Genomic DNA, 24513 nt, shown 5'->3' on the forward strand with positions numbered 1-24513 from the left:
ACACACACACACACACACACACACACACACACACACACACACACACAAATACGGTTACTGCTGGCTGTCCCCACTTTTCATAGGAATTCCTGAATGCTATTATAAGGATACACTGCAGTGGGCACAAAGTACTGAGTCAGGCAGAACAATCTGGAATGGCCATTTACTTACAGTGCAATGTTGGAAACCTAATCTATTACAGTCTCAGTTTCTTCATGTGAATTTTTGCTATAAAGACTAAATAAGTCCTGATACACTGTTTTCAGTTAAAAGCCCATTTTGCTTTTTCAAAAATGTATCACCAGTATAAGTATCTGCTTTTGGAGACCCTCAGAAACTGACGAAAGAGTAAACTAGGGTTTAGAACAATGAAAAATACTATTTTTTAAAGCACCTCTGAGGAAGTAGGTGCAAAGGTGGGAAAGAGAGCAGTATGAATTGCATGTAGTTATTCTTTCAAGAGGGCACAAGCAGAATATCTTTGATGGGACATATCCCTAAAGCAGCTGTCAACCACTGTGAAGAGATGGTTCAGTAGGAAAGGACAGGAGCTCTCAGGTCTGAAGACACAGTAGGTTTGAATGGTGTGAAATCAGAGGCTAAGCCTACACGGAAAGGCAGAGTGTAACTGGTACTTACTTGGAATTAGGAGAATTCTTAAATCAAGAGTATACAGGAATTGTATCAGCTGGGAGTGCTTTTGTTCCCCAGGAACTTTTTGAGCCTGGAGACATTTTTTGATTGTTGTGACTTAGCTGGGGGGGGGGGATGTTATTGGCATCTAGTGCGTGGACGTCAGGGATGCTGCCAAATATTCTACAATGCACAGGAATGTCCCATACAGAAAAGGATTATTTGGTTCAAAATGTGATTATCAGGTCAATAGCATTGAAGTTGAGAAGCCTTGATTTATGGATAGGAGACTGATTCTGTAGCCAAAATTTTGAAATGAAATTTTGAAGCACAATTTTGGGTAATTTTATCTGCATTGCCACACTTCCTCCCATCTGTTTCTGGCACCCATAATTATTTCTTTGTTTAAGTTTGGGGTTTATCTGTGGTCATAATAACCCAGTTATTCACTGAGGATAATGGGGGTGGAGGATGGCCTCTTTTCCATTTTATTTTTTTAAGTTTATTTATTTATTTTGAGAGACAGACAGAGAGTTGGGGAGGGGCAGAGGGAGGGGGAGAAAGAGAGAATCCCAAGCAGTCTCTATGCTATCAGCAAAGAGCCTGATGCAGGACTTGATCCCACAAATCATGAGATCATGACCTGAGCCAAAACCAAAAGTCAGACATTCAAATGACTGAGCCACCCAGATGCCCCCCTTTTATCCTTTTAACATTGGATTTTGACTCTGAGCAACAAGAAGCACTAAGAAGTAGCCAGCCAAAGCCCAGGGATCAAAGACACAGCAAATTTCCCAGTCGACTGAGTTTTAACAGCTGCCCTTAGAGATATAAATGCAATCTACCCGTAATGAATATTGGTCATTGCTGCTACTTCAACTGTTACTATTAACACAGCTCTTACCTCTACTTCTACTATGATCACTAGCTATCACTGATTGAGTACTGTGTTAAGCACTCTGCATTCTTCTACATCTATAGTAATGTGAATGTGAATAGTAATATGTAAAACTCACTCTATAAGTAGTAGTTATCTCTGTTAATAAAGGTGAAGAAACATGCTGAGGAAGGCAAGAAATTTTCCAGGGGTAAGCCAACTCCCTAAAGGACAGCGATGGGATTTGTACCCAAGTATGCCCTTCTCCAAAGCCCAGGTTCAATGCTAACTACATGGCAGTGTCTATGAGGAAGGAATAAGGAAAGGAGAAAAAAGTTGGCCATGGGATACAAAACTTTTGACACTCTTAATTTGATTCTCTATGTTTCCTGTGCTAAGAGTTGGGTAATACAAGCAATAGAAAAAAAAAAAGCACTTTTGAGCTTCATATAAATGTTTTAAGTTGCACTTTGATTATTCTGATTTATGCTAAGACCTCAATCTGTATCTTCCTGGGATATCAAATTCTTGAAATCAAAGGACTCTAGAGATCAAGCATTTCCCCTCCCAAGGAAGTTTGCAATTTAAATAGACACTCTGGGTTTTAGACTCAGGTCTGCTATTAACTGAAAGTCTTAGGAGGTAGCTTTACTCATTTTTTTAAATACATAATGGAGAAAATAACATTTTTCCTTTTTACTTTATACTGTTGATTATTAATTGTTATGGTATAATTAAAGAATTCTGAATAACTTAAATGGATAAGTATATTAAAAGTACTGTTTTTCCAATAAAATTTGAGATGAAATTTAACCTGGGCCATATATATATATAACTTGATAGTTCCTAAAACAATATACAAAAGAGCTAAGTATTTGATTATTTATCAAAGTCAAAATTCTTCATAGTGTTTGGAAATTTAGAACAGCCAATTGTTTTCAAATAAAGTGAAAAGTCTGGGGAGTGGGTTTGGGGTCACTCTTGATCAGCAATGCCAGCAGCTGGGACAAAAGCTGGATATGAAGAAAGAGACTGAGGACAAGCTCTTAGCTTACCTGGGTCTCTCTAATCACAATGACTTACATATAGCTTTCAGAGAAATATATCATTTCTATCTACTCAATCTCACTCAAATTGCCTTTTTGGTCAACTCCGGTCTAAAACCATACAGGGAAGGGAAATTTAACATAGTTTTAGCTAAGCCAAGTACGTCAATCCTTCTTTCTGGATTCAGATTTCCCCTGATCATTCCCTAGTTGTCTATTGAAAATAAGCAGTCATGTAAATTGTGAAGAATCAAATGATTACAGATTGGCTAAGTGTTTACCTTCTTAATACATCAGCTGCTAAACATGTATTTCAGTCTGTCTCCCCACATTAATCATTTGTTTGGAGTGTCTGAGCATCCCACTGAATTAACTGATTGACCACCTTGACAGACAGGCAGACTAATCAATGAGCTTTGAAGACTGGGACAGGAGAGTACTGCATAGCCTTAGCCATGAAAATGTGGCATTCGACAACTCAACTGCAGCACTACAGTTTAAAAATAAAAAGCATCACTCATGTGTGACTACACTCCATTGGTGACGCTTTTGAAAATAAATTTCAAAATAACAATCAGAAAATGCTTAATGAAAGGACAGCACAGAGCAATTCATTCATAATTACCCAAAGGAACAGCATAAGATGGATAAATAAAATTCACAGATGAGTCCCAAAGTGCTTTTTAGCTGAAAGAAGCGGTGATGTACTTGTACATTCTTTCATCAGAACTATTAACAAATAGTGAGTTATGTAAGGCTTTTCGTCTTAAAATCACCAAATATCAAGACTGTAAAGGACTGTGGTCACCTTCTGGTACATGGATTACAAACTCCAATGCTACCAAGGGCCAAACTGGAAGGAGACTAAAAGGCCAGTCCTCAGGTACAGATTATTTCCCCTGGTCTGACTTCTCCTGCCTCCTTTTTCTATTTTATGCTCTCGTTTGAAATGATTTTGATGTTGTAAAAATACAGGCAATTGGCAGATGCAAAGAGGCAGAATATCCAGCTAGGTGGTAAACAGAAAAACCCAGCAGTTGAATAGGAGGTGATTTTTCTGGAAACAGTTCTCTAAAAAAAAAATCCATCTGTTGGTAGTTAGACTTGTGATGAGCATGGCCTAATGGATACACTTGTGGAATCACTAATTTGTACAACTAAAACTAATGTTACATTATGTGTCAACTATATTTCAATAGAAACTAATAACCTGTTAAAAACATAAATAAAATATAAAAAATCCTATCTGCACCATCAAACCTTATGTGCTTTGGACTCTGGAAATAAGTTCTCTAACACATAGCATGGTCCAGCTTCCACAAATATTTCAGCACACAACAGAAAATCATTTGGCAAATTGTCAGTTTTTAATTAAGACGGACTGGAAGTCTGGGTAAGCAAAATAAATTTATAGCCATGATCTTAGATATATTAAATCATACTTATGGCCTTGGATTCAGTTTAGCCATGCCACATAAAGAGTACAAAATGGAAAGAATAATTGGCAATTATTAAGAGATATGGTGGCTATGAGGTTGATTTGGATAATTTGTTCCAAGAAAGCACTCTTCCTTCAATTATTGGTGATTCTGAATCAGATATCTGATGAGGAAAAGGATGGGGGGTTTGCACCCCCCTCCCTTTCCAGTTGTTCAATTGTGGCTGTGTAGAGCTCCAATGGCAAATGTACCACTTCTGTGTTCTTTGATATAAGTCCTTTTTGTAATTCCCACGCATGCAAGTACAGGAAAAAGACATAAACAAAAAGAAACAAATCTCCCTGCCCTTTTTGACATAAGAAATCATCATTGTTTCCTGGCTCGGTGTTGAGAACTGATTATATAGCTGGTGAGCATTTGGGGAGAGTTTTGTTCTTTGTTCAAATGTTGGTTTTAATTCCGTATGTACCAAATTTTCCATGGTGAAGTTCTGGTAATGTGAGAAGACAACACTTGTGGTTTGCTGCAAGCTTTAGGAAATGCAAGCTTCATTTATTAATTATGAGAAGAGAAAGAAATTCTCTTCATCTGTTTTTCTGATAACCTATCAGGCACATTTTCAGATTGAGATCTGTTTTTTAGTAGCATTAAAGTATGTTATGTTTGTTTCTGAAATTAGCACTAATTCTATAAGGTAAACAAAATATTTTGTATCTTTTGGCTATGTGAGGTGATAAATATCTTAATTAGCTTAAGGTAGTCATTTCACAATGTGTAAGTATATCAAATCATCACGTTGTACACTTTAAATAAATATATAAATTTTTTTCAATTATATGTCAATAAATCTGGAAAAATAATTTAAAAAGTTAAAACATATAAAGTCTAATGCCCACCAATAGTTGAATGAGAAGATAAACTGTGAAAGATTCTTACAATGGAATCCTATACACTAATGGCAGTTAGCCAAAATACTGTTATACACAACAACCTGTGTGGATCTCAGAGTTAATGTTGAATTTAAAAAGTCACCTGGTAAAGAGTACATATTGTATGATTTTATGTATGCTATAATCATACATGTAACATGCATGATTATAGATAAATATGACATATGTAAGTTATATATTACATATACTTTGCGTATAAAATATCAACCTAATCTATGTGATTAGAAGTCGGATACTGGTTATCCTTTTGAGTCTCAGCTGTGATTGGAGGGATGTCAGCCATGGTATGCATCCTGATTTGAGTAGTGGTTACATTGGGTGGGTTAGTTTGTGAAAATTCATTGAACTGACACTTAAACTTAATCCCAATGACCAAACTGAACATGAGTAAATCTGAATTGTTAAAGGTGGGATTCTGACACAGCATTTTGAAAGGTTCTCATGTGATTCTTTAAAATATACTAAGGTGTTTCTTAGAAAGGAAAGGAAAGGGAAGGAAAGGAAAGGAAAGGAAAGGGAAAATAAAAAAAAGAAAAGAAAAGAAAAGAGAAGAAAAGAAAAAAGAAAAAGGGAAGGGAAGGGAAGGGTAGGGAACAAATGGCAATATACTGCACAAAATCTACCTAATTTGGAGGTATACTGAAAAAACCCAGCCCTTTATCATGACTTATGACACCCTGGGTAATTCTATCTCTCTCTCCATCTCTCCAACCTTCTAGTTTACTCTGATTTAAACTCAGTGAGCCACATGAGAGAGAACCAAAATGAAATCAGCATAGAAAATATCCAGACAACCCACAGAATTACAGAGTTAGCTACACAGCAATAGGTAACTGCATGTGTTTTCTTAAGGTTTGCATAATAATTTAATGAAACAGATGTTTTAAATCTCTTTTCCCCAATTTTATCTACTTCTACCTTAATGACACTTTTTCAAAAATGGCCTACTTTTCTACCTCAAATTCCCTGTTACTCGGGTGAGATGAGAATTGCTGTAAGTACAGGTGGTTTTCTATTTCCCTGTGACTCTTCGAAATAAAACAAATACTTTTATTATTTTTACAACGCAGAGGCTCTAAAATGAGGCACTTTGCACCTACAGAGTATACAAGGTGAATTACTGATAATGAGAAAAGAAAATGTTACAAATTCTATAAGTGCTTATTATGTCTAGAATTTTAATTTATATATTTTTTTGTTTTTTAATGTATATAACATAAATATCCACCCATTGGATTAAAAAAAGAATCACAAATAAAGAAGTTGGTCATAAAATTTTGGAGACTACCTCTTTAAATCTGATTACACTATGAGCAAAAGCTGGCCCCTAAACACAACTGACATCAGCTTAAAAAAAATTGTTACATATATTTGAGTCTTGTCAAGAAGCAATGTCTTGAATACATGGTGAACAAAATTTTTCATCCGAGCATTGCATTCTCATAAACTCTGATATTTTCTAGCCTTATGGTCCTTGATGAGTCTTGTACCTCTGAATTTCAATTTCCCCAGCGAGAGAAGAAAGATAAGGATCTTTCTTCCAGTCACTCTCAAGCACAGATGAAGCACTTCACATAAAATACTTTATAAACTATGGGGCACCTGGGTGGCTCAGTTGGTTAAGCGTCCGACTTTGGCTCAGGTCATGGTCTCTCGGTTCGTGGGTTCAAGCCCCACATCAGGCTTTGTGCTGACAGCTCAGAGCCTGGAGTTGCTTCAGATTCTGTGTTTCCCTCTCTCTGCCCCTCCCCTGCTCATACTCTGTCTCTCTCAAAAATAAATAAACATTAATTTTTTTTAAAGTGTAACTTATTAAAAAATGCTTTATAAACTATAAAGCACTAGGTATAAAGTATACCTAATCAAATATTAAAGGTTAGTTTTTGTTTTCCCTTTAGAACTGAGAATTCCATTATTATACATTTATTTTCAACAAGAGTAAATACAATATTTCTGAGAATGAGTACGTGAGAAAAAATGACCTATTTTTAAACAAAGTGTATGGAAATAAAATTCCACTTCATGGAATAAGTATTAAGAAGAAAGGTGAATTATTTGTTGCTTGGAGGAGTATTCAGAATGGAGGTCACATTTGAACATGGTTAAGAAAAACTGGATTTGACTTCTGCAGAAGGAAGTAGATCTGAAGAAGGACAATGCAGGCAGAGACATTCACATGAGGGGAGACTTGGGAATGAAAAAAAGTGCAGAGATCTCATTGGTAGTACGGTCTGACTTAAAGGAAGGATACATGAAGGAGAAGAAGAAAAACCATGGCTCAGGACACAGGCTGAATTAAATTATTGGAGAACTTTCAATATTTGTTGAAGGAAATTGAATTTGAATGCTTGATTAGACAGTTTGAACTTCATAGGAAATGGGATCTGTGGAGGTCTTGACATAGAGAGTTGACAAAATCCTCTGTGCTTGATGAAGATTTGCCTTGATAGAATTTTGTGTCAATAAGCTATGTCTTGTGAAGGATACAGGGGATGCCTCAAAATAGGGAGAACATTTAGAAGGCTACTCCCAAAGTCTGGAGGAGAAATCATGGAGGATTGACTTGACTGATAATCCTGGAACTGGGAAGGAATGGATAAATATATCTTGAGATGAAATACAGCTCAAAGGTTTTAAATATTCAAGTGATTCGTGACATAGTATCAGTGAGTATCAACTGTACAATAATATTAAAATAGCACTGGCTGTGTGTTAAGTACACTAGTCCTTGAACAAACAACACTGAAATTATTCCTGCCTAGGTTGAGTATGTCTGAGCAAACTTCTTGTGTTCAGTATACATCATGAAGTTTTTAAAAAGTAAAAAAAAAAAGTGCCTGAAACCAAATGATATATTGTGATTAAAATGCATATGTTAAAAGTGGATTCTAAAAATATAAAATAAAATTTTAAGTGTTTGCAAATATTGTGTCACCCATAAGTAGCCATGGGGGCTTACTTTGAGAGGTCAATCACTTACTAATTTATTTAAAAATATTTATTGAGTGCTTACTATGTGTCCGACACTGTACTATGTGTAAGAGATGCAGCAACGTATATGACCTGAGATATTTTTACCTACATAGAGCTTGTATTCCACTAGATATAGACAGGAAATTGACAAGCAATGAACAAATGTGTATTAATTCCAGATAGTAACAGGGCATTAGAGACAGTAAAAAAGGTTGATGAGATTGACTTGGGCCAGTGGTGGGACCAGGTGCTGGCTACCTCGGTAGGTTTCTGAGAGATCATTCCACAGAAGTGACTAATCTGAGATGGGTGTTAATGGAAAGAGCCAGCTATAGAAACATTTGAAGAAGAGTGTTCCAGGCAACTCAACAGGAATAGAAGAGGCCCTGAGTAGAGAACAATCTTGATATTTCTGGGAGCAAAAGAAAGAATTATGGCTCTAGTGTAGTGAGCAAAGGGGAGTTTAGATATTTACAAGTTGAGATGAAAGAAGCTGAAAAAAGATTGTCTAGTGTCTTGCTACCCATAAGGAGTTTGATTGTAAATCTCAGGAAAGTTTTTTTTTTTTTTTTAATTTTTTTTTTCAACGTTTATTTATTTTTGGGACAGAGAGAGACAGAGCATGAACAGGGCAGGGGCAGAGAGAGAGGGAGACACAGAATCGGAAACAGGCTCCAGGCTCTGAGCCATCAGCCCAGAGCCCGACGCAGGGCTCGAACTCCCGGACTGCGAGATCGTGACCTGGCTGAAGTCGGACGCTTAACCGACTGCGCCCCGACTCAGGAAAGTTTTAAGTAGAAGAAAAACTCTATCAAAACTCCCATGTTATTTTCAATTTGTGGTTAAGCTATTTCTGGTACCCTTAAAATAAAAACATTACCTGATATTATCACCACTAGAGAGAACCTGACCATCTCCCTTAAAGACTCCAAATTGAAAGAAAGCACTCTTTCCCACATTCCCATCTACTAAGGGTCAACATTCCCTTTGGAATGTCTCATCTGCATGCCAATCATTTCCTTCTAGTGCTGACCAAAGAGAAAAATTTTTCTACATTGTTATCAGTTCTAAAAAACAATTTCATTTAGGGTTTAAGAGTCAATTACTTTGAAGGAAGATTTTATAATCGTATTAACACCTTTATCAGTAGGCATTGCATAAAAATGGTGTTTTCAGCATTTCTAAATTGGGCCATCTCTATTAGAAATTGCAAAGATGTCACTTGACTTAAAAATATAGCCTGGTGTTCCATTCCTGAAGGTGCTATTATGCTAACAATAAATCTGAACAAGACCGTAGGCAGAGTGTGGGTTGTGATGTACTCAATATTCATCACACTCTGACCCAAAGGAATATCCATTATGTGCTTCTGGGATCCTTGAGCAAAGCAGGTTTATTACACCTGCCAATTTTCATGGATTTGCTGTGTGATACATTGTCTTCTTTGAAAAAATCTTGGTCACAGTACATATTTCCATTCTTGGGGCTTTCTCTCTGAGGTAGTTCATTTACTCTGGTTTTCAATTCAGTAGAAGGTTATGCTTGAAACAGAGTAAAATTCAAGCAATCATAAATACTTTTCAGTGTCTCCTTATCATAGACTTCTGATTGTGAGTGTTTAGAAGGAGGGAGATCTTCCCCCAGATTCAATTTCAGGCTATTCCATTTGCAAAATGCCAAGCTATGTAAAAATACTGATACAAAGGGCTTTTATTTTTCTTTATTTGTATAAGCCCTAAAACCAACTTTATTTAAATGTTAAGAATAAATTACTTTGAGAGAAGTTTTAACAATAATATAACTACATTTGTCAGTAGACACTGCATGTAAATGGTGGCAGGGAAGACTTATAATTTCTAGTCTCAATTTCTTCCTCATGAGTAATTAATAGAGGGGTGCCTGGGTGGCTCAGTCAGTTAAATATCTGACTTTTGATTTCAGCTCAGGTCGTGATCTCACGGTCCTGAGATGGAGCCCCATGTTGGGCTCCCTGCTAAGCATGGACCTTGCTTAAATTCTCTCTCTTCCTCTCCCTCTGGCCCTCCCCTGTTCATTCACACATGTGCTTACTCTCTCTCTCTCTCTCTCTCTCTCTCTCTCAAAAACAAAACAAAACAAAACAAAACAAAACAACTGCATAGAGTCACTGAATAAATATGAATAAAGAATTTTTTTAAAGAGTAATTAATACAGAAAGAGAAACCAGCTTGTTAGACCCTGGTGACATAACATAATATAGATGGAATACGTAAAGGAAGCCTTTAATTCTACTCTGCCAATAAATGTTGCTAGTTTCATGTTCCCCTCCTTGAATTGTTCAGTTTCTCTCTGAAACAAAAATGAGGTTCCGATTGAATAACTAGTACTTCTTTAAGACTTACCAAATAGGTATTCAGTCCATAATTTTGTAAGATAGATACAGAAGTGCTCAGCCATAACAAAATAAACACAAATGGCACATAGATAAGCTACTTACATTTATGAACTAAGTGAAAAGTTTGGAAAAACTACCACAACTTACACTTAAAATGATAATATTTTGTTAAAATAACAAAGTTTAAAATAGAATAGGACAAAATTCTTAAGAAGATATGAATACTGCATGTCATGGAACTAAAATTCTTTGTAACTAGTGAGAGTTGCTATTTCTTATTATGTTCTATAATATAATACCAGACATTGACCTTCATTAGCATCATTATTAAGGACTTCCAAGCATCTGGTAGGCCCTGGGTTTAAAATTATGCTTTCTTTAAGCTCAGATAATGCAAAACAGACACAGCACATGATTCAGCTGATGTTTACTTTTACCCTATTGCTTAGTGTTTAAAAAATTTTTTTTAAATAATTGTCTCATTTTGAAAGTTGAAAACTTGAATTTACCAATTTGCTTATAATTTATCAATCTTTATATAAAAATCACAGGAAAGCAAAAGATTTACAGAAACTCGGCTTTGGGACACCTGGGTGGCTCAGTTGGTTAAGTGTCCGACTTCGGCTCAGGTCATGATCTCACGGTTCCTGAGTCTGAGCCCCACATCAGGCTCTGTGCTGACAGCTCAGAGCCTGGAGTCTCCTTTGGATTCTGTGTTTCCCTCTCTCTCTTCCCCTCCCCCATGTGCACTCTGTCTGTCTCTCTCTCTCTCTCTCTCTCTCTCAAAAATAAACATTAAAAAATTAAAAAAAAATAAAATGAAGAAACTTGGATTTCTCACACATGTAATGTTCTAACATCAACACAATCTGATCCTACATGGTTTCCAGCTTCTGCATTACATTCACTATAGATTTGCTCCAGCTACTTTGTTTAATATTTATGCAAGAACAAAATTTTTTTGTGTGAAAACTTCTTGTGCGTTGTCTAAAAGAAAATGAAACAGAGTTTTCTTCCATTTATCAACATGGTCTCCAAATTATCCCATTAATGTTTTTGTCTTCTCTACCCTAAAGACATGCAATGCACATGCCATAGCAATTTGGGGGCTAAAAATCAAACTTTGAGTCTATATTAAATCTGTTGATGCTTTTTTTCCTCCTAGGAAAATGGTGTCTTTTTTTTTTTCATTCCTTTATTTCTTCTGTTGCTCATTTCCAGCAGTAAGTAGGCATTTATCCTAAGTGGAATTCTATATTTAACTTAGCATCTTCACTAATTTACACCAAAAACAAATCTTTCACCCTGTATTAGACAATATTATTTCCATCACAAGGGAAAGATTCTCAATATAAGTTAGCCTAAAATGACAAAGGGACATCTTATTGGCTTATATTACAAGGCAGAATAAAAAAGTGTGCCTTTCTCCCCTGGATTGTCTTGCTTCTGTGTGAATTTCATTTTCAGACAGACTCTCCCTTTAGAGTGGCCCCAAGTACATCCTTACACTAACAAAAAAACCACACAAATGGAATGCCTCTCTCATTTTATTTTAGCAAAAACCTAGAGATTTGCTAGATATAATATATAAATAGACGGAAGGTTGAAAAAAGCAGCAGATGTTCTCTTAGAACATTTCCATGTTATATACTCTCTACTACATTATTCAAACAGCAAGTTGTACTTTATTGAAATTATTGACTTACTTGCTGGTTTCCATTTTTAGACTGTAGGCTGAAGTAAGTGGGGACTATGGCCTTCCTATTGCTGAAGGTCAACATCTAGTTTAGTGCCTGGAACATTTGAGGTCCTAATACACATCTGTTGAATTGAATGGAACTCCTTTAATTTATTTGATAACTATTTCTAGACCATCTGCTAGGTGATAGAGAAACAGAAGAGAATATGGCAGATGGAAACTGTTAACCTCATGGAATTTCCATTCAAATGTTTTGAAACCTTTAAATGTTACTAGAATTTCATCTCAAAAACTCTATGACAATAACATCATAACGCATATCTACTGGGATTGATTAGATCAATTGTTTCTCAAAGGAAATTATATGACTAAATTTTTCCACTTGATGATAATCCAAATAAGACCAACAACACTGAATCTCATTCATTCTGTTTACTGAATGAATGTTTACTGAATGGCACTACCAAGTGCCAGGAAGATATAGTTCCTACCCTCCTGGAGCATAAGGTCTAGAGAAGAAGAAACATATTGCATTGGTTTCCTACAGCTCCTGTTAGCACAGCTTGGTGGCTGAAACAGCACACAGTTATTTTCTCATACTTATGGAGGTCAAAATTCCAAGATGGGTTTCACAGGGCAGAAACTATGGTATCCACAGGGCAACACTCCCTCCAAAGGTGTTGGGAGAATCTGTTTCCTTGCCCTTTCTAGCTTCTAGAGCTTCATTCCCCTCATTCATTGGCTGACTGTCCCCTCCTCCATACTTAATGTCAATAGCACAGCATCTTCAAATCTTTTTCTGATGTTTTCATATTGCCTTTGGCTCTGTGTTCATTCCCACTCTGCCTTTTTCTTGTAAGTGCACTTGTGATTTCCCACACAGATTTTTCAGAATAATCTACCCATTGCAAGATCTTTTCAACTTAATCACACCCTCAAAATGTTTTTTTTATTTAATGTAAAATTCAGTTTTCAGATATCAGAACCTAGATATTCTTGGGGGCCATTATTTAGTCTATTACACAGATTAATAAAATAATATAAAAGTTTAAGATTACCAGTTAGGTATCTTAGGAAATGGGCCTCAATTTACTCACAATATTAAAAACATACTAAAATAGAACAATAGAACTTTTAAAGACTCAGAATTAAAGATTTTTTTAAATGTTTAATCATTTTTGAAAGAGAGAGAGAGACACAGAGTATGAGCAGGGGAGGGGAAGACAGGAAGACGGAGACACAGAAACAAAAGCTGGCTCCAAGCTCTAAGCTATCAGCACAGAGCCCAATACAGGGCTCGAACTTACAAACCATGAGATCATGACCTGAACTGAAGTCGGGTGCTTAACTGACTAAGCCACCCAGGTGCCCCTAAACACTCATAGTTTTTAAAAAATGTTCTAAAATTATAAAATATGCCTAATGGACTATGATATAGTAAAGTCTTAAAGGCCTATGCCTATAATAAAGGTGCTAGAAGAAGTTGTAAAGTTAATTAAAATAAACAGAAAACAGGAGAAGAGTTTGGGGGCAAAATTTTGTTTTAATTTAGAGTCTGGGGAGACTCAAAATATTAAAAATTTCAAAAGATTATACCAGTGAAAATAGGAAGGAAAAAAAACAGATAAATGTAAAAAATTTGCCAGCTTTTGGAATTAATAAAAAGTAAGTTTTGAGGGGCGCCTGGGTGGCTTGGTTGGTTAAGCATCTGACTTCGGCTCAGGTCATGATCTCATGGTCCGTGAGTTCGAGCCCCACGTCGGGCTCTGTGCTGACCACTCAGAGCCTGGAGCCTATTTCAGATTCTGTGTCTCCCTCTCTCTCTGCCCCTCCCCTGTTCATGCTCTGTCTCTCTGTGTCTCAAAAATAAGTAAACGTTAAGAAAAAAAATTTAAAAAAGTAAGTTTTGAGAAAGCAAAGAAGATATACCTATGTGTAGAAACAGCACTCTTGGCATCATCAGATAATCTAATTTTCCAAACTAGCATAGTATCTGCAAGTAGGGAGACAACCATGAGAACTCTTAAAAAAACAAAAAAACCTCAAACATATTTAAAGCAATGCTCTCTTGTGTATATCATTATCAACATCCTTGCCTCTGGGGCAACGTTTAGCTCAGATTATTTTATTTAAATAGCTAATGGCCAAAAAAAAAAAAAAAAAAAAAAAAAAAAAAAAAACAACTAACGTGTTCTTTCACAAGGAAGCTGTGCACCAAGGACGTATGATTATTTTTCTCTTTAGACTTAAGCAAAAGGACATGTTGAATCACATCCAATTTGGATAAATAAAAGTTAATAGAAGAATTGGGATTTCTCAAATCTGATATGTATTCTAAGAATAATGATTTATTTTAATTTAACACAAAAGGTCTTTTAGAGATACTATGCTGATTCAATATACATATTTAAAGGGCAAAATGTTAAATTTTGACAGAAAGCCGAAATGTGAAGCTAAGAAGAGAATTTCTTATTCATACATGTATAATTTGAGGACACCTTGATGGCTCTGCTCTGTCCTTTTTAAATCTATTATTTAAAAAGGGACATTTCATTTAACTTGGAATTTTTGTTATAGAGAGTTAGAAATGACACAAATCAAGGTAAGGTAATCACTTTGAATAAATATGACTGTAGCACTTCTAAATACTGGATTTTCTAGTGGTAAAAATATCTTTATTTATATGGTTTGCTTGTTCTAATGGTTGATTTCTACATATTTTAGCATTTTCAGAACGTCCAAGATTAGTGTATCTTTCCATTTCTTGGAATTTCTATTAATTATGTGTCTCTTATAATTATTGATTTTGTGAATTATAAATTACTATGTTGGCTTCTGTGTTCTCCCAATATATTACTGTTTTTTTTTTTTTACAAATACATGAACTTCATAGTACATTACCACAGTTCGTGGGAAGTGGCATGATAGGGTAGACCGGTTGCTCTGACACTGAGAAAATCTAGCCAACATCCAAGCTCTGTGACAACTCACTAAAGTAAACTTGACAATTAGATTAGAACCCTATGATCCTAATAGACTGTGGTTGATGATTTAGAAAAATGGCCACTATTATTCACTTTTCTATGTTTGTACCTCTTTAGATTACAGCTTTGCAGCTTTTCTACCAAGAGATGAAGTATATTTCCTTACCCCTTGAATCTGGACTGGTCTTCTGACTAAGAATGGTTAAAAGAATGTAGCAGAAATGATACTGTATCAGTTGCAAGCCTTGGCATCAAGAAATTTTGCATGCCCCTGATTTCTCCTGAAACTCTGAGCAGTCACCATGTGAAAGAGCCCAGAGCCACAGAGCATGAGAGATCACTTGGCCAAGGCAGCCCAGTTGTTTCAGCTAAGAATGTTCTTGACCAGCCAGGTCCCAGATGACCCAGGAGGTGACCATAGATATAATTCACCAAAGCCAAAGCCAAAACAACAGCCCAATTGAGCCCATCCTAAATTGCCAACCTTTAGACTTGTCAACTAAACACATGGTTATTTCTTGCTTTTATCTACTTACTTTTGGGATGGTTTGTTACACAGCATAAACTAAATGACACACAAATATTAATGGATTTAGGTTGAATAAAAGAACATGTATCATTGAAATGGAAAGAAAAATTTCAAAAGTTGTTTCTAGTTTGGATACAACATTTTTTTGAATATTTATTTTAAGAAGGAGAGAGTAGGGGAGGTCAGTGAGAGAGGTAGAGAAAGAGAATCCCAAGTAGGCTCTGCACTGTCAGTACAAAGCCCATTGTGGGGCTTGAACTCACAGCCTGTGAGATCATGACATGAGCCAAAACCAAGAGTCAGACACTTAACCAACTCAGCCACCCAGATGCCCTAATTTCTGATATAACACTTTATAATATAATTCTATGATATAATTCTATATCACTTTTTCTTCTATTTCAATATAGCTTTTTTTATACCAAAAGCTTAATTTGAGAGAAAATAAATATTTCAAGTTTAATTTTTAAAGATTTCACTATAAATTAAATAAAAAAGAACTACTCTCCATTGTTTACTGATGCAAAAGTCATTAACTGCAGTCTTTTAAAATAAAAGTTTCATGTTTAACAATTTGTAATTGAAATAATGTTAGTTATGCTTAAAAATGGAGGTTTATGCATTTTTAAGGATTATATATCAGCCACAGAAAGTACCTTAAATTTTTTTATCACTTAAGAATTCAAATAACATAAATATTATGCATATGAAAATTGCTTCACATATAGAAAAAGTGCCAATAGATTATCAATCAAAACTCATAATAAAAGAACACTTTACCTGCACAAGTATTTATGAGTGGCAGCAGAATTACCAGTTTCCATAGCAACCTCATTTCCACTTTGTAAGGTCAAAATTTCTCCCATACAATCGGCAGCAAAAAAAAAATGTCTATCTTCCAGTCAGTATCTCAAGAGTCTGAAAGAAAAAAAATTCATGAAATGACAAATATACTAACATGAATATTTAAAAATGTATATGAATTTTTGCACATTATTCAATTAAATATTAAAATATTATTGTACAAAATAAAGCAACGTAAATGTCTACCTTTTACATATATGTAATTTTGCAAAGTTTCCATATTTTCAGGTCATATTTTCAAACTTTCAGTTCACACCTGAGATATACATATCATTTGTTATGAGATTTGACACAGTAGATAATGGGCTGAAAGGCAATTCAATTGAACGTATTATGTGGATAAAAACTTTTATTCATATAATTTTGAATAATTGCTTTTGACATGTTAATGAGGATTAAAAACATATTAAACCAACTCCTGTAATTCTGTTGTTGCTTTTATTTGTGACTCTAGGTCATTAGAAATAGGATAAAATACTACTCTTACAATCACAACAGTGATTTTATAAATTTCATGGCCTTCTCTAAGTTTTTTTATTACTTTTTTTTGAGAATAAATTCATTCAGAAACATCATCTTTCCTAATGTTACCAGCACTAATATTAGTATCGTGCTACAAAATTTGTACCAGAAATGAATTTCTGGAAGTGTTATCTTTCAAATATGAGACATTATTTTCTTATGGTGTTACATTATAATTTTCTCGAATTTATTTTCACATTTAAGATATTTAATAATAAATGAAATTAAGATCAAGTGTTTTGTGTTCTTTACTCCAAAAAAGAAATCTAATAATAGATCCTTAAAATTCATGATTTTTAAAAAACAAAAAACAAAAAACTCATCTTCTCAAAAAAAAATATATAGAATAAGCTCAGAATAAATTCACCTAGATCACATTTGATAAAGTGATTATATATCAAATGAAACGATCCTTTGGGAACCTTTACCTTATTGAAAATATACATTTCTTGCAACTTTAAATACCTTTTGCAAGTATGTGAACTTTATATGTGAATCTAACAAAAATGAAATTTTGATCACTTCCTGATATATTTTTTAATTTAAAAAATATTTCTTTTCTTTCTGTTGCTAATTTTTTCACCTTAAGTTAAAAACACTGACCACATAAATGCTTTTTATAAACTCTAAGTTAAAGGCTTTCAAATTTAATCAAGGAATAAAAACCACATTGAAAACAAATAATATTCAGGTTAATGAATATGCTATGTTGATGTGATAATTTTTTTTCACAAATTCTTCCTTTCCATTGCTTTTGGCACCACCTATTCTAAACCTTAAACTACTTATATTTAAATTAAATCATATTCCATATCAATTCTTCACTTATAATTTGTTCAACAAATTTTTATTTATCTATACCCTTATATCCATTCTCTGAAAGACATTAGATTCTTAGGTGTTAGTGATAAATCTAAGACCCTTTGTTCCCCTCAAGGTTCTGGCATCTTATGACAGATGACATCTAAGAAAACAACAAAATCAATCACAGATATGTACATTGGTGAATAGTTATGTGTGGTAAATATGGTAATGCTTTGAACTAAAAAACGAGATTTATGAGATCTATGGGGTGGGTTTCAAGCAGCATTTTTGAGCTGAAGCCTGAAGGACAGGTAGCTGTTAGCCAGGCAAATAGTGGCTGTACATGGTGTGAGGGGAGTAGGTCTGCAGGGAGTAATATGGGTAAGGATGGAGAATGAGACTAGCAGCCTAAGCAAAAGGGAGAAAGTAGGGCATGGTCCTGAAGCAGGACTAAGTTTGCATTTTCAAAGACTTGAAAAGGATCCAGTTTCATTCTCAGAGGGACAATGGCAAGAGACAACAGGTGGAAAAGGAGAAAGAGGCTCAAATATGCAAGGCCCATAGGCCATGTTAACAAGTATTGGTGTCATACTTTCAAATTATAATTGAGGATTTTAATCAGAAAAAGTCAACTTAATTTACCTCTTATAAACATCACTCTGGGTGATGCGGAGAATGATAGGGATGGAGTAAAACGTGGACTTACACAGATAAGTTAAGAAGTTACTTTAGTAGTCCAATAAAGGGATACTGATGGTTTGACAAGAGTAGTGGAATCTAAGATAAATAAAATGGGATCTCTGAATAGTCCTGCTGCCTGAAATCTCTTGTCCTTTCCATGCATGGAATATTACAAACAAAACTACCTACCTAAAACAAAGGTTTGGTTCAATTATGCCAGCATTCTAAAACCTGTGATCGCTCTCTATTGCATAATCATCCAAAGTATTTGGAATGCTATTGAAGGCAACATACAATAAATTTCTGACTATTCTTTTCCAGCAAGATTATTCAGTAAATACTTCCAGTATAGGCTCATGGATCTACTAATTATTTTGCATATGTGTTATACATTGTCTCTGTATGCATGCTCTCTGACTTGCATAGAACTCCCCATTGAAGCCTAAATCTTCCTTAAAAACCATGTAATGTTAGCATGACCACACATCCTTATTTTTCCCTGACAGTTTCTGTTTATTGAAATGTCAAAGCACAACTAATAACAGTACCCCTTTTTCCCAAAAGAATCCTGGTTTACAAGATAAATTATATGGCCAACTTATTTGATGAACATTCATTATTTTTTCCAACCCAGCAATTCTTCCCTCTTCTTTTGATAAAAGCTGTGACTTTCTTTTGAGGAACAACTTCCCTAAGCATTCTCACTCCGTATATATTGGAGTGGGAATGCCTCCACCTTGTAGTTCCAGGAATGAGGGTGTGACCAGGGCCTTGACAATCAGAAATCCATTCACCTCGGTACAGTGTTTCGTAAAAGGAGGGGCATGTAAGCCAAACCGATGACAATCAAAGTCAGGAACTTTGTCAATATTACTAGGATGATTAAGTTGCTAAAATATAAATCTGTTGATCCAATATAATATATTTCACAAGGGATGCCTTGACCCAATTTTGTAAACATGGCTAAGAACTCTCAATTCCAAAAAAAAAAAAAAAAAAAACCTCTCAATTCCCTTTGGCAGAGTTGGCTTAGCCTTCACCCCAACTATCCCTCTTACAGAACCTAATACTCCTGAGCTATAATGCATACCATCCCAATTTCCAGAAGCCTCCAGATACCTGAAACCTAGGAATGGTTGCTTTTTCCTTGGGCTGGTATAATTATCCAAAATACCCAATCCCTCAGAAGCCCACAAAATCTAGCTAATCCTACCTCACGTACCATCCATGAGCTGCTTCTTATACTCCCAGCTTGCTTTTATCCTGTCAAGAGTTCTGCTTCATCTATTCCAGTTTCATATATCTGAGTGTTACTGTGTTGTTTTCTGCCATTCAAAAAACCTATAATCATACCTGATATCATGAAATTATGAAACCATCTGTCATGCTTAAACCCCTGGAATTTCCAGATGCGAATCAATAAAAAGAATTTTTTGCCTAATCCAATTTATGTTGTAGGTTTATCTCTTGCAACCATAATCATCAGAACATCGCATTCATTCTTTACCCTGTATTTATGTGAAGTGTTTCTTAAAGACCCCAGAGCAAACTGACATGATATACCCCCCAAGACTTGTATTCATCAAAGTCTCCACTGTACTGCCAGAGTTTTTGTGTCTTACCTTTAAGATAAACACCATATGTAATACTTGCAACAAGAGTTGATGTAGTACGCAACGTAGAGTTCATAGTTATGCCATAGTCTGTGCTTGGTTTGTACCTGATGGCCAGACAATCTAGTATTATCAAGAAAAAGACGAAACTGGGAACCTAAAGACGTTGCTTCTACTATTGTCTCTTTCTCCTAACCAGCTGGATAATTCATTTACAATCACACTGACTGCCACTTTCCTCTTATGAAAATGGAGGTTTGACCTAGAGAATACCTTTATATTTCTTCCAGCTCTAATATTCTAACATTGTTCAATTCAACCCAGTGTACAATTACAAAGCAAATATTGCCCTTCACCACCTGACTGTTTATCAGCATTCTGTAATGAAGGCAGAGCCCAGGAGATATTTCCTTTGGCAATATTTTATAAAAATAGGTTAAATAGCTATTATTTATATATCAGTTGTCATTTGTAAAAGTTCCATCCATAGAAGTTTAGATTACCTGAGGAAGGAAAGTACTCTAGCTCAGTGAGAATAATCCAGATCAGAGGATGCTGGTTATTTACTCACAGCAAAATGGCCTAGAAATATTCAATAAGTAAAATTTATGCTGGTCTCTGACACACAAAATAGCCATAGGAATTATTTCTAGTTTCCTAGAATCCTAAAGATTGCTTGAGGCAAAATAAAGGAGGCCAATATATAAACTTAAAAGAATTTCCAGAAGCTCTAAAGAAGTTTCAAAAATGCATCACCAGCACTTTGTTTTAGATGAAAATTTTAGGCCATGCAATCTTTTAAATATTACTTTGACCTAGAAAACCAGGTGTATTGGTTCATGACACGACTGCTAAGTTACTGTTGCATTATTACTGAACATACTCTGTCCTCTTTAGACCATGTGTGTTTCCTTTTCCTCTGGTAGAGTTTCTCAACGTAAAAGTATCAAATTTGAACACTTCAACAAAAGAATACGCATAGGTTCCCCGTCCCTTTCTTGCAATTCCAGAATCTATCTTTTCTAAATCTCTGAAAATTAAAATATCCTTGTAAAGTAGATGGCAAAATTCGCTGGGTGGCAAAACTGGTCTTAAATTAATGTGAGGTTTTTTAGTCTGTTTTATCCAACTTACCATGTGTATTTACATGTTTTGCTGCTAAACCAGAAATGCTGGTTGACTGAGCCATTGTCCACCAGAGGTGTCGTCTAAATACATATGAAATTGTACCACAGTGTCTTTTAAACACTAAAATAGGGATCAGAAAACCAGATATTGCTGACAAAATTTGATCCCCTGTTTCTGTAAATAAAGTTTCACTGGAACCCAACATGACTGCTTATTTATGTACTGTGTATGGCTGTTTTTGGGCTACAAAGCCAGAGTTGAATACTTATAGCAGATGAGACCATATGACCCTCAAAACTTAAAATATTTATTATCTGAGCCCCGTGTCAGGTCCTGCGCTGTCAGTGAGAAGCCTGCTTTGGATCCTTAGCCTCCCTCTCTCTCTGCCCCTCCCCTGCTTGTACTCTCTCTATCATAAATAAATACACTTTAAAAATTTTAAAAAATACTGACCTCTTTGTACCATGTATTGTTGACCAGCATCTAACCCCAGAAGGCAGCTAAGAGAAGAATTCTGAAGCAAGTGCCGTGACTGTGAGGTCATACCTAATATTAATTATTCTTAACCCAGACAGCACAAAACAGTATCTTTGTATGGTTCAGAATAATTGTACTTTTAGAAATAGAAAGCTGCCATCAATCTACCCCTTGGCTATGAAACTATTCATCAGTCTAGGAATTGGATAAGATTGCCAATAAATCAGGAATTATCAAAAAAGTCAAGCATTGGTTAAACCGCAAGCAGCCACGAAATTTGGTGGGGGGGGGGGCTGCTGTTTTCATATGCAGCTGTGATACTCCAGCAGACATGGGAGACAATGGGATTTATCAAAAGAGAGAAATTTTTTTTCTTTTAGAAGAGAGTTTTCCAACTTCTGTTTGCACTGGGAACTAGGGACAGGAGCTTAAATAAAAAGGCAGGTGGATGTGCATGCGTAGCTCTGCAACAAGCCTTTGAAAGGGGCTCATACAGGATTCTAGTTGGTACTCACCAACCGTACTTACAAACTTCACAAAATGCTTAAGATGACCCAATACATTACATTGAAGGACAAGAGGAAAACATAGGAAGTTATTCTTGTCTAACTACCAGTCTGATGCTCTTTAATAATAGATTTATCTAGGTGACACCAGTTTGGATGATAGAGAATTGTTCATTAATACATACTCTTTATAGAAATCCTCAGGTTAATTACAAATTATACCTATTTCTTACCTCTTTTGGACTATGTGAAATGATTTTCTCAGTTTGATAGGGAAAAAAATGTAACTACTGCTACTACTAATGGCTTGGTGATTGCTCTAAATACAGGGAAACAGAATGGCCCATGCAGAAATATTACTTAAAATATTGGCCAACTTCTGTCTCTAATTGTGTCTTACTTATGTTGCTTTAGCAGGAATGGAAACCATTGTTGAAAGTGCATTAGTCCTAATGGGTTTTATTCTTCCTCTACTTACAACAACATTGCTTTGACATTAAAGAATTTTGTAGCAGAGATCAAGATCCATTTTCAGATTGTATGTTCATCATCAGAACAAATGTGCTCGGCACTAATTGCCTTTTTGTTTTTAATTGACCAGTTAATTAACTGCAACAGATAAATTAAAAATCCCAAATCCATTTTCTTCAGGTAGCTCCACTGTTGTATTTTAACATGATAAAATTCTGTGGATGGACAGAAGAAAAGATGCTTAACAATTTTTACAATAGATTTCCAACCTCAGCATTCATGGAGTTATTTACTATCAAACTGAATCAATAATAAATTAAAAAATGAAATATTTACGATCTGAAAAAATCTGGCTTTGTCTAGGAAACCCCAACTGCCATTAAGTCAGGCAAAGTAGCAAGATAAATTGTACCATCACATTCTTTGTTTTCAGAATATAATGCTATCACTTATGATAATTGTTATGCCAGCTCTCAAAATAGGCAGTCATAATAGATGATAGATTAGTAGAAAGATATAACACATCGTGTTTAATGCAATCATAGAAGAAGTATTACTTCTTTTCTTAGAGGAGGCATGATTACATGTTAAGTTGTTAACAGCACGAAATAAATGCAAATATGTTTCTTATGAAAATAGTTAGAATAATTTCTACATTGTTTTTTTTTTCTTAGAGCAACCAAGCTGTAGAGCTCAGTCTTCATTATAGTTTATCCCATATGCCTCTGCTTAGGTAGCGGAGTCTTGCGAACGAGATCAGTATGGGTGTACCTGGGTGGCTCAGTCGGCTGAGTAGCCAACTCTTGATTTCAGCTCAGGTCATGATCTCATGGTTCATGGGGTCAAGCCCCACATGAGGCTCTGTGGTGGCAGCATAGAGCATGTTTGGGATTTTCTTCCCCCCGCCCTCTCTCTCAAAATAAATAAATAAACATTAAAAAAGAAAAGAAAAGAAAGAAATTGGTATGGAGAAACTTATTTTCCAACTGCGAAAAAAATCATTCATCCAATGGGTTGCAGAATTTAAAGCAAATATATAGATAATATAGGCACAGTTCTTTGCTTTCATAGGGAAGGGCACTGAGGCCTAGAACATGTAAATATTTATCCCAGTTCAGTTTATAATCTATAGTAGACCTGGGACTTGTGGGCAGAAGCCTGACAGAGGGTTCACCTTACTATTTTTCCCTCTTGATCTGTGCCATGGGACTTGCCACCCAAGTATATCTTCTGCTTCTATGAGCCCATTTTCCCAAATACAAAATGCAGATAGCTATACCTCATAGGAATGTTCTCAGTATTTACATTAATCAGAATAAGATAATGCAGAATGGGTGATACTAGTTTAGAGGATTTGTAATGTCCACTCTCCACTCCTAAAAGGGCGACAAGAAATATTTGTTCAGCCAAATCTTAAGTTTATTAGACTTACTGCAGAAAAGAATATAACTTGACATAGTCTTAGCACTACCTCGGAAGGGGAAGTTATGGATGATATATATAAGATTTTATGGCCTGAGCTGAGTGATTTTAAGATTGTTCTTGCAAGACGAGAACCTGAGTAGGACTGGGCACAGTTTATGGAATAATAGCTTTAGATTGATGGGCACCATGAGGTGAGACTCTTGATGTGGGTCTTGAAATGTAAGTTTTATCCTGAGGAAGAAAATATCTCCTGAAGCAAATAACTAAATGATTTTTTTTTCTTTCAGTATCATTTAACACAGGAATAGGAATATGTCCGTTTTAGTTCTCAGTATAATAGAACGGATGGACTGCTAACCAACCGCGAAAACAGAAGTCAGGAAACTTTTCCTTAAAGGATCAGATAGTAAATACTTTGAGTTTTGCACATCATTTGGCCTTTGTCACCACAATTTAAACTGGACTGCTGTGGCATAAAAGCAGCCAGAGACAAGACAGTAACAAATGGAGTGTCTGTG

General features: G+C 35.4%; 1 protein-coding gene across 1 annotated transcript in view; it reads right to left on the minus strand.

Annotated features, from left to right (window-relative positions):
* Positions 1 to 24513, minus strand: part of CNTN6 (contactin 6) — a 288197-nt gene that overhangs the window by 217063 nt on the left and 46621 nt on the right. The window contains 1 exon segment of the mRNA XM_040492138.1: positions 16285 to 16422. Coding sequence (XP_040348072.1) covers positions 16285 to 16339 — 55 coding nt within the window. The 5' untranslated portion in view covers positions 16340 to 16422.

Source organism: Herpailurus yagouaroundi, unplaced genomic scaffold, assembly GCF_014898765.1.
Source record: "Herpailurus yagouaroundi ecotype Mexico unplaced genomic scaffold, PumYag 183, whole genome shotgun sequence".
NCBI classification, from domain to species: Eukaryota; Metazoa; Chordata; class Mammalia; order Carnivora; family Felidae; genus Herpailurus; species Herpailurus yagouaroundi.